This window comes from Aphis gossypii, chromosome 1 (assembly GCF_020184175.1).
Source record: "Aphis gossypii isolate Hap1 chromosome 1, ASM2018417v2, whole genome shotgun sequence".
NCBI lineage: Eukaryota > Metazoa > Arthropoda > Insecta > Hemiptera > Aphididae > Aphis > Aphis gossypii.
Genome location: NC_065530.1, coordinates 33305879 through 33320690, shown reverse-complemented (window position 1 = coordinate 33320690; position 14812 = coordinate 33305879). Strand labels below are relative to the sequence as shown.

Below are 14812 nucleotides of genomic sequence, written 5' to 3'. Positions count from 1 at the left end.
ACATACGAACATGGTTTTGTCAGGTCTTAGTGGTTCGATCTGTTGATGATGACATTTAGAATTGGTGGTGACGTTGCAATAGTTGTTGTCATTTTTGGCTTGATATGTTGTAAAGTTTGTGACTCAATTATTTGCATATATTATTGTATATCTTTTATAATTGACAGGAAGCTCATTTTACTAGGATAACTAGTGATTTTTTTAGGTAGATAGATGATTTTCAAAACATTTGATAGAGAAGAGTGTTAACAAAGTTTTTGTTTTTTGATGATAGATATTGGTAACATTTCTCACAGTGTAATCAATTTTTTTATTACTGATACAATATTTGTCTAATAATTTTAAAGTCGTTAGAAAATGTTTGTAATTTGTGCACATAGCATTAACATTTCTTTTAAAAACTAAATCGCATTAATCATATGGTTAAATTAAATTTAGAATCCTAAACAGTTGTCATAAATATTATTAATATAAAAATAATATATGGCATATATAATATATTATATTAATTATTATATATGCGTGTATTGGCATATCAACTAGAGATTACACATATTTAATTTATGGTCTTGAAGTAATTATTTTCAAAATTATTATAATATTCATAAGTCATGACTATTTATGTAATAAGAAATAACAATATTTTAGTATTAAAATAACGCATCTAACCACTTTTCACGCTCAAAGTGGTAATGATATAACTTCCTGCTCACATGTGAAGAATATCAGCTTTTTAATATTTAGTTTCAAAACTGAAATATTGGAAAAGCAATTTAAAAAACAAAATATACACACATATATATTATATTGAATGTACGGTGGTTTAAAATTTACAACCGATCAATATCCTCAAACACAAACCGAAAACACTTGTAAGTTGTAGCACTTAAAAGCGCAGAACTGCGTACCATGCATTTTACTGTGTAGTAATAATGTTACGTACGTACGCTGTATGGTGGTTTCCTGCTATACGGCGGGGTAAAAATGTTTAAGTTGTTATATTTTATAATATCATGAACTTTACGAATGTCTACCGCGATTTTTGTTTTCTTAATATATGAAAAAACACGATATAATATTATTAAAACGCGTACAATTTTTGGATGTATCACAGGAGAGGCGAAAAGACTTGACGGACTATCGGGACGAATCAACGTTCAGTTTCGACCCGAGCCGCATCCCGGTCAAGCAACTGCAGGACAGACAGAACCGGGAAAAGAAGAAAGTAGATGGCCGAAAAGGTGTTCTATTGTCTTCGGTGACCCGCAAACGGAAAAAGTCGCGAAGACGTCGGACACCGTCTCAGCAACGGTCACAACAACCGGAACAGCAGCAACCGGAACCACAACAACAGCAGAACACCACGGACGACCGAGATGGTACTGTGGACGGAGTGATAGATGCCGCAGAACAGGAAGTGGAAATAGTGGCAACGATAGCGTCGGAAGCTGACGTATCGGCAGTGGCAGTGGCGTTGGGTGACTGTGAAGATGGTGAAGATTCGTGCAGTCGTTTGTCAACGCCCCGCCGTAAACCATCGAGGTCGCCAGATCCGCCCGCACAACCGGTCACGCCGCCGCCGCAACCGGAACCACCGCCCGGCACTTCCGGAACTTCCGCCGCCGTCACCAAACCCAACGTGGCTGCCGACAGTCTGCGACCGTGTGCTCTTGTAGCTCCTCAAGGTGAGTGACACGTGGCACTTCAACTATAAATATCGATGCAATTACTTTATACTCTTTTTTCTGTTTTGATGATAAACCGGTGAACAACGTGTGGCTAATAAACCCTATTTCTAATTAACAATTAGCGGGATTTTAATTCTGAGTTATTTTTGTACTTGCGTCCACCATAATTTGTGCTAGATATTTTAACCCTGATCAACATATTATTCCAAAGTGAAAGGCTATCTAAATGACGTGTCAACGAGTAAAATTGTTTATGAGTAAAAAAGTTTGAAAAATTAAAACAAGTTTCGATGTATGTTTTCCCTAAAGGGATTTGAAAATTTCAAAACATAATATATTCATTTAAGATTAGAATTTCGACGAAATCGAATAAAAAATTGTTGTTATTTAGAAAATATTAATCATATTTAACAAGAAATTATTCATAATCACTCCATTATTATTTTCCATACCCAATGTAATGTTCAAAATATTCAGACTAACTTTAAGTCAATTATATCATGGAATTATTCACCATTCCATATAACATGTCTGTATAAAAAATAAATAAAATAATTAAATTTTATTTCTGGTATTGACTTACAGTTAGAGTAACAATAATATATTTTACTCTAATTATAAATAATGTACTAAATAATCTGTTACAAATTTAGAATCTAGAAAATTATAAATTTAACAAAAATATTATTCAATACTTGTTACATTAAAAATTACATCCTAAAATACTTATCTGTCTATCGAAATTTTTTTTTATTGCTTAAAATAAATAATAAATTATATATTTTAATTTTTAATTGCAATTTTAATCGGTCAACGCTTCAAAAAAACACAATTTATTATATTTCTTGAAAGACTGTCATCCAATTAAATGTACTATAAATTAATAGAAAACAAAAAATATATTTAAAAACGTAGGATGGTATTTATTTTAAATTTAAATAAAATAAATAAACCTGACAGTCATATAACGTTAAAATAACCTTAGGAATCCAAATATCTATATTATGGATACGATTAATCAAATGATGAAAAATTGTATTCTTGAATGTTATAAAATAAACGGACAATTCTCATCGTTTAACTTAAGACCAAGAAGAAAAATTATATCATAGATAAACTAATATAAATCCATTAGACAATTAGAGGATATAAATCTGAAAATAAACATAATACATTTTTTTTTAATGTATTAATAGTTCAAATTTCCAAGCAATATTAAATAAAATAATATAATATTTAAACAATTATATTTTAATTTAATAAAATCTAACTTAAATATTGTATTTTTTTTTCTGTAATGAAAAGGAAGTATAACCTCTTGTTTAACCAGTATTTACAAAATATTTCAGTTGCTCATTCAAATTAATATAATACATAATTAGTGAGTTTGTTTATCATTAATCATAATAAAATAAAAGAATTTTTAAAAATTAAATTTGAGCAAAGAATAAGATCAAACGTATAATCTTTAAAAAGCTTTGCATATTATAATTATAATTTATAATATTTCATTAAATAATTGAATTATTTTATTAATTTAAAATCAAATCATCTTTTTTGTAGTTTCAAATCTTATTTTTATAACTTGTACCTACCATACCTATTGTAATTCGCTTTTTAGTTTGAATGATACAAATACCAAAAAAAGTGCTGATTCCGAAGTTGAATGGGACACTGGAGTGGAATACTTTGGTCATTATATTTGAAAGCAATAATAAATCATTGCAGTTGAAACAATTTTTTTGAGCAAAGATCGGTTCCCCTAAAAATGGTCAAGACTGATGTTAAAAACTGATGCTTGGCAGTTATATTTCTTCACCTTTTTCTCGAAAACTACCGAAAATAACGACCCCTTTAAATCTGTGTTCAATTTCTAGTTCATAACTTAAAACTTTTTGATATACTACTATATCATTGTAAAAGTAGTAGCTTCCTGTTTTTAAGACATCCAAATATTACAATACCGTATTCTTACTATTTTAAAAATGTCTCGATTAATATATATATTTTTCAAGCACTTATAATTTCAAATCCTTCTATTCACGTTGTCTTACACCGAAATCAGCAAAGTGAAACGAATGTTCAACAGCTAATTATTGTAGCTTGTCCATTCTTTTTGACTCAAATTTTAACTTAATAAAATGTTATTATTTTTTTTTTTTTTTTGAATTTGTTAGACTGTATTAAGTTAGAATAAATAATCATAAAAATATATGATTTAATATCAATCTTTATTTAACAAAATGAAAATAATTGCTTATTTAAAAATTATTTTTAAACCACTAAAATATAAATAAGTAATGTAATGGAAAAAAAATGTTGTAAATCTAATAATATTAATATTATTGTTGTCCTTTAGTTTAAAATAAATGTGAAAATACTGCTTTTACATTTTATAAGGAAAAAATTGAATTTTCTGTTTTAATGTAAACTTTGGAATCGTGAAAGCTATTTTAGTTAAATAAATTAAAAATAAAATTCAGAATTATATTTTCTTTCTTGCCATTAAACTTAGAGATAACGAAAATTAAATGTTGTTGAACACTTCATATACCATTATCAAAGGGAATACTTTTCGTACAACTCACTGATATAAAGTTTAATTTAATTTACCTTCGAAATGAAAAAATTAGATCTTGAATATAATATATTATTATGGTGACAGTTAAATAACGATTATTTAAATTTAAAAAATATGATATATTTTATATTGATTAATAAATGCATACTATAAATTATTTTCATAAAATACAGAATTCAATACCTAGTTAGTAATAATTTTATCAATAAATTTTCTATTATTTTTTCGTAAAAGCGCAAATTTTAATTTATTTTTAAATTTTTTTAATTAATGCTTATTGATTTCTTAATTCATAATTATAAATGTATATAGTATCATTCTGTTTTGTTACAAACAATATCAAGAAATATAAATGTATATTTTTATTATTTAAATCTTGAATATAAAATATTATGTTCATCTTATCGATTCTTTAAAATGTTGTTGATGTTGTTTTAAATCAAGGACGAGAACGGTGGTTACTGGGTAGTAGACAGGGTAGTGCGAATACTAGTGAAGGAAACAACAGGGATTCATCACTGGACGACTCAGGTGTAGTAGATGATCATGATGACGGAGAAGCGACGTCGCAATCACAATCTCATCACACTTCACCACAACCACAGCAATGCGGATACCATCAGTTACCTCAGGTAACTTTTTTTCAGACATAATTAAAAAAAAAAAATTAAACTACTGAGTTCAATAATTATTGTGTATACCGATATCAAAGAAAATTAAATAAAGTTTTATAGAGAAAATATTTAAACATAAATGTTATTTATTTAGTTATGGGCATAAGTCCATATAAAACAATCAAAAACTGAATATTTAGATATTTTTTCAAACGATAATAATATATTTATAAATAATATCAATATACTATTTAGGTTACCTTTATAAACTCATGATTAATCAAATATCATTATTTATAAATATTAAATAAAAATTATATTATTAATAATAAATATTAATATAATAAAATAGGATTTTTTTTTAACTTGAAAATTAAAATTTTAAACTGATTAAAATTAATAAAAATTATAGATCAATATATTTTTTTTTTTATGAACATAAATATTTGAAAAACAATTAATAATAAAATAATTTAATAATTTGCAAGTTTTACCTTTTTCGTATGTGTAAAATGTAGACAAAAATGCAAAACTAACTTTACTTAGTATAATTTTTATGGTTACATAAATAATGTTTTTGAATTTAATGTGAAATTAAATGGTTAATGGTCCATTAAAACATTTTAGTTTATACAATTCACAATACACAAATAACTCATCTTTATCAATATTATTATACAACACCTTTTTGTTTATTATATATTTTTAAATAAACAAAAAAAAAACAACATATTATATGATGAATTATTCTTAAAAAACATTTAACTTGAAAAAATGAGTACATTATGTAGTAACAGCGTATACCCTTGCCCGTTGTCCAAACATTATACACAAATACATTTAACAGTTAAGCTTTAATCTTAATATGTTTAATTTTCTTTTAAATGATAAAAATTGATCAATGAACATGTAGTATGTAGTATTGTAGTTATTCAAAATTAACTCTTTTTTATGTCTAACGACGATCTTGTGTATTTCAATTGATTTACTCTAAATTAGAAACTTTTCGTTTCCTCTAAGTTTTTATGAGAATGTAAAATATTATTTCTAGAATTCCACCAACGATAATGGTTTAGCTGTATCAAAAAGCATTAAAGTGATCAAATGCAATGGGCTGAAAACAAAACCATTTGGCCGCAACGGCGAGGCCGAGTACGTGTCTCAGGTGGTTGTTATTGGTATGTGTACATTAATAACAGTATTAACTCCCTGTACCGCCTCTAAAACTGTAATAGCTTGGAAAATAATAGTCTGTGTAAGATCTGTTTGCTGAACTATCAACAATATACTCACGATAATAATGATATTATAGTGTATTGTATTACTTGACCGTTTATGATAAATGTATTATAAATAATAATTTCAAATTACGTAGACAATTTTTTTTCACGACGATTGTTGAAAATTCAAGTTTATAATAATATACGTATTTCCACTATAATAGTATATAAATATTATCGTTTTATGATTCCTGATGGTTTTTAAAGACAAGTCTTCTAAATTATAATTATTATTGTCAGTTAAACACGACCTAGTCTATAATAATTTGTTGGTATAAATGAACGTGACTATTCACTATTATCTACTATCATCAACTTGTATCTCTATGTCATTTATCATAAATGTTTGTTTAACCTTCAGTTATAACTAGTGCTGTTTGCTTGAGTTTATTTGTAGAATTTAATTTGAATAAATAAAATAATATCTTTTAGCTTATATAATGTTTAACGTTTTAAAATGTCTTACATTATTAAATTCTTAGTATTAAAGATATTTCTTTTAAATATTTGAATTTCATGAATAGAAAAATAATAAAATAATAATTTTTTTTTGTTTTCACCAATAAATGAATATACTTTTTGAACATGATAAAAAATATAATAAATATAATTATAGTGTATAATGAGTTATTCTCGATCTTATTTTCATCACTATTTGATAAAATTATTTTTATTTTGTACTATTGCACTTTATATAACACATTGAAGAACTTTTAACGTGTGGTAATTGTATTGACCTAAAGTTATTTACATTTAATTTCAATAGTTTACTTTAAACAGTTTAAACTATAAACTTTAAGTAAGTATAAAGTATAGCTTCAAGACAACAGAATGTAAAATTTAGAAAGTCAGTTTCTTGGTGTTTATCGAAAAGAAAATTTATACTTACTTATATAATGTAGATAGGCAATCTTATAATCTGAAAAAAATAATATTTTCTATTAATGTTAAAAATAATATTAGTTCAATGGTTTTGTTTAGTCTGATTAGAGTTATTAACTCAAAAAGTAAGACTCTTCAAAGCTATGTAATTTTAAACCAAAATATTAAAATCGGTGTTTATGGTATGTAGGTAAGTGACATTCGTATATAAATTGTAAGATATCTGTATACTGTTATTATATTTATTGAATGGTCTTCAAAATATAATATATAATAATATATAGTATATTATAATGTTTTTAATATTAACCAAGTAACTAGGTATTCGAAAACCGTGTACAATACATTATAGTAATTCTATGTATCTAACTCTATTAATTTAGTTAAATTGAATATTTACTATTTCATTAGTGACATAAAAATGCATATAAATAAATCATGATGGTAGAATTTAAATTCTCATTTAATACTGTGTACCTATTTGTATAACATTTAATTTAATTATTAGTATTATTTACCTTATTTTCATACTTATTTTTTTTAAATTAACTTCAAAATTTAAATGTGATTTATTTAACCAAAAAATAGCCACGGGGTTAGTGTTAATGTTAATTTTACACTTAACAAAATATTATGCATAATTATTATTTTAACAGTGAATACTATAATTATTAGTTATTATTAGTTAAAAGTACAATTACACAAGGAAATCTTACAATTTATATACCTTTTTTTTTACTCTTGTGATTATTGCTGAATTAACCATTAAATTTAAATTTGATAAATGTCACCTTATAATTTTAGTTTTATAATTGAAATTATATTACTCTTCTTTAACGATTATTTTTTCGAATTCTTTACAATAATCACATTTAATAATTAAAATATACAATTATTTGTTCGCTGAATACAATTTATTTACAATAGGAAAGTTGTTCCAAATGTCTATGGTTTCCGTTATAATATCAAATTATATTTAACGAAATTGAAATTGTATAGTGAACAAGAATAATTGCAACACTATGGTCTGATCACAGTAATAATATTTTATAAATATATCATTATTATTCTTAGATGATCAAAATTGTTCAAATTGCAATAGAAATTGCATTGACTACCAGACATGGTTGAGAGTCCAAAAATGTCTGCATAAAGTGGTTAGAGATCCATTGTTCGAGTTGTTTATTATGGCATGTATCATATGCAATACAATAGTGCTGGCTATTGAACATCACGGAATGTCACAAAATGTACGTAACATTTTGGACGTTGGAAACAAGGTAATTATTTTGTATTTGACTTAAAAAGCATGCCTATAATTACTGTATTAATAAAAATAAAAATGAGTATCAATTATTATTAACCATAGTGTAGTATATTTAATTGTGATTGATTGGTTACTGAAATATATTAATACCCACTAATTATAACTTAGATCATCTTAAGTATTCACAACTGGTATAATGCAACTATTAATGTATGAAATTATACAGCTAATATCGGTTTTATATTGACAAATAAAAATGTAGCGAGTATACAACTATTTTTATATGCGCTATTTATAAATCCATTTATTCATTTTTAATCTATACTAACGACAGATCAGTAGGACACTATAATCATTTCCAGATGATTTGATTTTAATATAATTTTAGTTCAATTAACATAGAAAAAATAATAACGATATAAAATATAATATTTTTATTATATCAAACATTTTTCATAGCAGTGAGTAACATAAAAATAAAATATTTTTAAAAAGATACCATTATTTTATTTTATCATCACACGTCATTATATTCATCAATGAACTCATAACTCTATTAGAGTTTTATTTAGTCACTGTAGTCTGTATCGTCCAAGTTTCAAAAACTTCTCTATATTATATTTTTGTTTTATTTTACATCAATGTTTTAAACAATTTCTACAATCTCCTCTCCCCACATAATATATTTATTAGATTTACTCAACGTATAATTCTGATTTAGCTTAGTAGATATAAAAGTGAGATTGAATAAAAACAACTGTTTCAGTAATCAATTTCTTATAATCTCTTATACTGTTAATCCTAAAGGCAATCAATTTTATCTTTTCAGGTTTTCACAACTATTTTTACTGTGGAATGTCTATTCAAGTTAATTGCTCTAAGTAATGAATTCTTCAATTGTGGTTGGAATATATTTGACATGATCATTGTGACAGCTAGCTTATTAGATTTATCATTTGAAATGATCGATGGTTTATCAGTTCTTCGCTGTTTAAGACTGGTGAGTACATTTTTAGTTTAAGTTAATTATATAATAATTATAATTCATAATAACTTCACTTATTAATTTACGTGAAATTTTTGGTAAAAACAAAATAAATACACCAACTTCAATGCACTTGATGATTCTGTTTACTTATTATTAAATAAATAGAATGAATAAAAATATATAATATATTATATATAATTATATTCAAAAAGCATATATATATATTTATTTATTTTTTAATTTTTTTTTTAATATTTAATTCTTAAAGAGAATTTTTTCAAACTGACGTTAAATGAAAGTTCAACAGAAGTGTCTTATATCACTAACGATGAAAAAGTTTTGCTTATTTTCCAGGGGATTATTATTTGTTTTTTTTATTAATCTACAGACTCGTAAATCCGTAGAAACACAGAGTGGTTTCACAAATATACGTATATATTATAACAATTCCATTATAAATATGTCAGAATAGCTTAACCGTTTGTTTTTATTTTTTTTAAATTAAGTACAAACATTTTAACAAAGAATACACTATTATCTTTTTAAAAATAAATTAAATGAATATATTAAAATATTTATATATCAATATTAAAATTTCAATATACTCTTGGTATTAGTTATTATTACAATGTAAGAGTATACATCAGGACAGTCACTGAATATTGATTGCAAACCGCATACTACGCAACTATAAAATTACAGATTTTTAAATAGTAACAAAAAATAATAATTAATTTGATTTCAAAAAATAAATTTTCTATTTATTTTTACCCTTATATTAATAAAAAAATAATAATAAAAATTGTTTTATAAAAATATAATTTAATTCACTTTATTAAGTTACTAAAAAACATAAAATTACTATAAGAAGCGAGATAAGTGATATATAAATATTGAAAATACATGTAATTGTATTTATTATACTTATTTTATATTTATGTAAATAATATCATACTATGTTATAGCTAATACCAAAATAATATGATATAGATACTAAAAAGAAAAAGTTAAAATATTGAATTATAAACTTTTTTCCGAAATTGAAATAATGTTAATACCTGAATAAATTATAAATTATAATATTATAGTAAAACTAATAACCTTTTTAGTTGATACAATGAAAAAAATAGTATAGTAATATGCATAAATATTGCATACACCATAATATTATAACGTTGTATTTAGTCACCATTATGGCATTATGTAATGGTCTTAAATAATAATAATACATCTTGAAAACATAATAACTGATAGTTTAGTTTGGTAGTTGGCAATCAGAATTATTTTTTTAGTATCTGTATTGTATTATCATATTAAAAACTACTATATAGGTATAATGTAATGTTAATAATAATAAATAAATTATATTAAATAAAAATGCATGTGTACAAAATATTTTTTATTTGAACAACACATATTTCAATCTTACATTATCTCATATTTTCATGTTCATATTATTCTAGTAATACCAGAAAAGTGCTACAATATAAATCGAATCGCATAATAAATATAAATTATATAATTTTCAAACTACATCATGCTTCATTAATTGATCTGTGAAAAGACAGTAAAGTTGGACGATTATTTTTTTTTGAATCAAATATATTAGTTTTTTCTGAACAATTTATAGCCATGTATATTTGTAGTTATACGTGATACTTCAGTGACAACCACGGTAAACTAAAATTGTAATTAAAATAAAATACTCTCCATCCACGTAAAGTATAGAGAGAAAGTTTTTGCTTATGAATCATTAGTTATAATTTATTATAAATTAATTACACACTTTTCATAATGTAAAATTAAGTGTTATTGCATAAAAAAAACATATTGTACGAATCGTGCTTACTATCCGCAAAGATCAGCGAAGCACATCATATTATAGCTTATAAGGTCTCTCTCGAACATTAAAAATGAATGGTTCAATACTCGAATCGTACATTTCCAAAACTAAATAAAATATATGAGACGTTTCATATGCTCGGAACACTGGCCTTTTGTCTATTGAAAATGGTAATTGACTGGCCGTCTCGTACATATCATTCAACTGTGGTATTCCTTATAAGTGATGACCCTATGAGTTATGTTTCGAGAATGCGCCTGGCAGACTGTAAATTGCGCCCGCACTCCGGTTTGGGTTTTTAGGAAAAACGGATAGCAGCGATGAAGGACGAAGTAAGGGTGTAATAAACTGCATCCATGTTTTCCGAATGGCTATATAAGACATAAGCCACCTACCGTTATATTATGCAAAGTGCCGGGTTAAAATATGTCAGACCTATAACGAAAGCCGGCAGGTTAAAAACCATTAAACATTTTCCGGTTAAGGTATCGTTTCGTTTTCACCAAAACTGCAGTAGGTAGTTATAACTTATATTATTTAGCCGAATATACCGGTGAAGCCGTTTAGGACGTTCACTGTTTTGTCGCCCGCACCGTTGCGCTATTATTTATTCGACTACCTACGATTTGTGTGTACGTGTCTGGGTGGTGAAAACGGAGAGTAAAAAAAAAAACCGTATCACTGTACTTAAATGATATTAATGTAATAATTTGTAATATATAATTGCAAAACAAAGTTTAAAATTAATTATATTATGCTATGTTATAATATTAACTAATTCACGTGCAGCGGTTACTGTACGCGTGTGCGAAAAAAATGAGATTTCCATAATTTAGTAGGTCGCACAATATCGCCAAATGCCCTTTGCTTTCACTACGTACCAAAATATACAATAATACAATACAGCAATACTATTGAATCTTATTTTTATAAATTCGGACACTGAAATCGGCGGCAAGTAATATTATTATCCGTTCGATAAATGTCCGACTGTATGGGACATTAACTTTTGTCGTAATTGGGTGAAATGAAGCATGGCCGCTGGAACATTAGTGACTTAACTGATTTACCGTTTTACACACATTAGTACAGTGCGTTTAGATCAACTCCACAGTCGTAATCGTTTCCTTTTTTTCTTTTTTAAACTAGCTTCGAGTCTTAAAATTGGCTCAATCATGGACAACCATGAAAGTACTATTGAGCATCATCATATCGACGATCGGAGCTCTCGGTAACCTTACGTTTGTTCTAATCATCATCATATATATATTCGCTGTCATAGGCATGCAGCTATTCTCAAAAGAATATATGCCAGAAAAATTTGATCCAGATCCTGTTCCGAGGTAATAACTACATACTTAAATTATTTTACACAATTTAAATATTATTTAATTAAATGACTTGCTTATACATAATATTATGTAATATTATATTATACTAAATACTTGTTAAACAAAATATACATAATAATATAATATTAATTTATTGTTACCAAATTCAATTTTTACATTGTGGTTTGGTATACAGTGTTAACGGATCGTATGAATTTACGTAATCATAAAATTGATAAATTGATAAAATCATATTTCAAAACTCAAAAACATTATTAACTCTGCAAATATTTTAAATAATCTTGATGGTCATGATATTTTGAGTGGTTTATTATTATAACTTCGACAAGATTAAATTTTGTTGGAATATTAAACGAAATTGTAAGGCTTAAGTGATTAGGTCACTTATCAATGTTGTCAGTGATATAGTAAAAGTCATGAAGGATAAAATATTTATCTTAGTTAATTATCGTTTTACTATTAAGACATCCTTCGTCAAACAATGTGTTCATAATAAATATTCGAGAATATTCTATTGATTTTCTATTTATTAGTATCATTACTATCATTTAGAAAATATTCGAGTAAAAAGTATATAAATTAAAATTAATATCTTAGTGTTAAGCTAATTAAGGATGCATAATCTTAAAAAAATATTGTAAACAGACCGAAAAAACTTAAGATAAGATTATTTTTTTTTTATATCTGTCCTAATGTATAACACTTTAAAATTAAAATTTTCATATTAAAATCAATATTAATAAACTGCTTTATTTGGTGGTTTTTGTAGATGGAATTTTTCAGATTTTTTTCACTCGTTCATGATGATTTTTCGAATTCTTTGTGGTGAATGGATTGAACCATTGTGGGATTGTATGAAAGCCGAAGAGAAAGAGGTATGTTATTTATCTTGATTAAAATTCCCCAGAGAAATAATTTTACAATTTACTATAGTTCAATATAAATTTTAGGTTGACATTTTTTATTTATAATAATATAAATTATATTATATTATATTAAATTATCTAAAACAGACATCAAGGCAGTTTTTTAGTAGTATTATACAAGTATAATACAAGAGCTTATCTGAGGATTATTTACTTAAAGATAAAATATAAACAGTATAAAGCTAAAATTACTTTTAATAACTTTTTTTAGGGTTTTGGCATATGTTTCGCGATATTTTTGCCTGCACTGGTGATGGGTAACTTCATGGTTCTTAACTTGTTTTTGGCGTTGTTACTCAATAGTTTCAATTCTGAAGAATTAAAATCTAAAAAAGAGGTAAGATATCAAATTGTATACATATAAAAATAAAAAAAACCTATGTCGTTGCGTATAATTTAGCAAGGTCAACAAGAAGTAGACGAGGAAATGGCTCATTACAGAGAAAGATGGGCCCATCATGTTAGAGTAATCAGTAACGTTTGCCAAAAGTGTAGAGTTCAAAATTCGTCAAGAAGGTCCTCAATTTCTTTGTCGAATATCCCAAAAGATACAATTGTATCACTCGTAGATTATGAGGTATATAGACAAACAATGTACATGTTTTTCTTTGGCTTTTCTACACGTTTTGCTGTGCAGGTACACAATTGCCTTTTAAACTTACACAAAAATAAACTAAACGTTTTCGTAATGAAAACAAAAAAAAAAACCTTAAATAAAAAACTATTTTAATTTTGAAGACAAAAAAATGTTAGCCTCACGTTTGTTTTTAAAACTCGACACGCTTTGACACTCGAGCACACCTTATATGGAGTACAGTTCTACAATATCTTTATTTTATTTGCACACAGTTTCATTTACCTACTGACTAATGATTGACAAATGAAATATTTTTCAGCGTGCACATCTAACACAAATTAAAAAATAAAAGTTATTTTGCACTTTTTTTTAAGTGTATCATAATATACCTTATCAAAAAGTTGAATACAAAAAAAAATATCGATAAATATTTATTTTTTTACGCTATGTTGTAATGCTGTAAAATAATCTTCAAACATATATTACACAATTCACAGCTTTTAAATATAATTAATTATCAGCTTATACTCTAAAAACATTTCTATAATTAATTTTTATTAACTAATTAATAATTGTATTGTACTTAAAATATTTAAAATATTTTTTTTTAATAATGCACTTACAACTATTTTACTTAAATTCAAATTAAAAAAAAAAAAAACCATTAGTTTACCTACTCTTTCTCTTTATTGTATTAAAAATGTATTTATATCTTCTACATGATGATTTCCATGGAGATAAAAGTAAATTATTATAATAATTAATCAAATATCTACTTGTTACTTATTATTTAAAAAAATTGTCGTATATTTTA

At 25.5% G+C, this 14812-nt stretch overlaps 1 protein-coding gene across 6 annotated transcripts in view; it reads left to right on the top strand.

Moving 5' to 3' along the window:
* LOC114124170 (sodium channel protein 60E-like) overlaps positions 1 to 14812 on the top strand; it is a 133820-nt gene that overhangs the window by 76879 nt on the left and 42129 nt on the right. For 3 of the 6 annotated variants that reach the window (XM_050199595.1, XM_050199592.1, XM_050199600.1), the window contains exons 9-17: positions 1115 to 1685; positions 4714 to 4901; positions 5935 to 6061; positions 8120 to 8325; positions 9142 to 9312; positions 12293 to 12486; positions 13265 to 13370; positions 13633 to 13758; positions 13822 to 13998. In XM_050199595.1, the coding sequence (XP_050055552.1) occupies positions 1115 to 1685; positions 4714 to 4901; positions 5935 to 6061; positions 8120 to 8325; positions 9142 to 9312; positions 12293 to 12486; positions 13265 to 13370; positions 13633 to 13758; positions 13822 to 13998 (1866 nt within the window). The remainder of the gene's footprint in view (positions 1 to 1114; positions 1686 to 4713; positions 4902 to 5934; positions 6062 to 8119; positions 8326 to 9141; positions 9313 to 12292; positions 12487 to 13264; positions 13371 to 13632; positions 13759 to 13821; positions 13999 to 14812) is intronic. The other 3 variants (XM_050199607.1, XM_027987356.2, XM_050199611.1) reach the window with 1 other exon arrangement.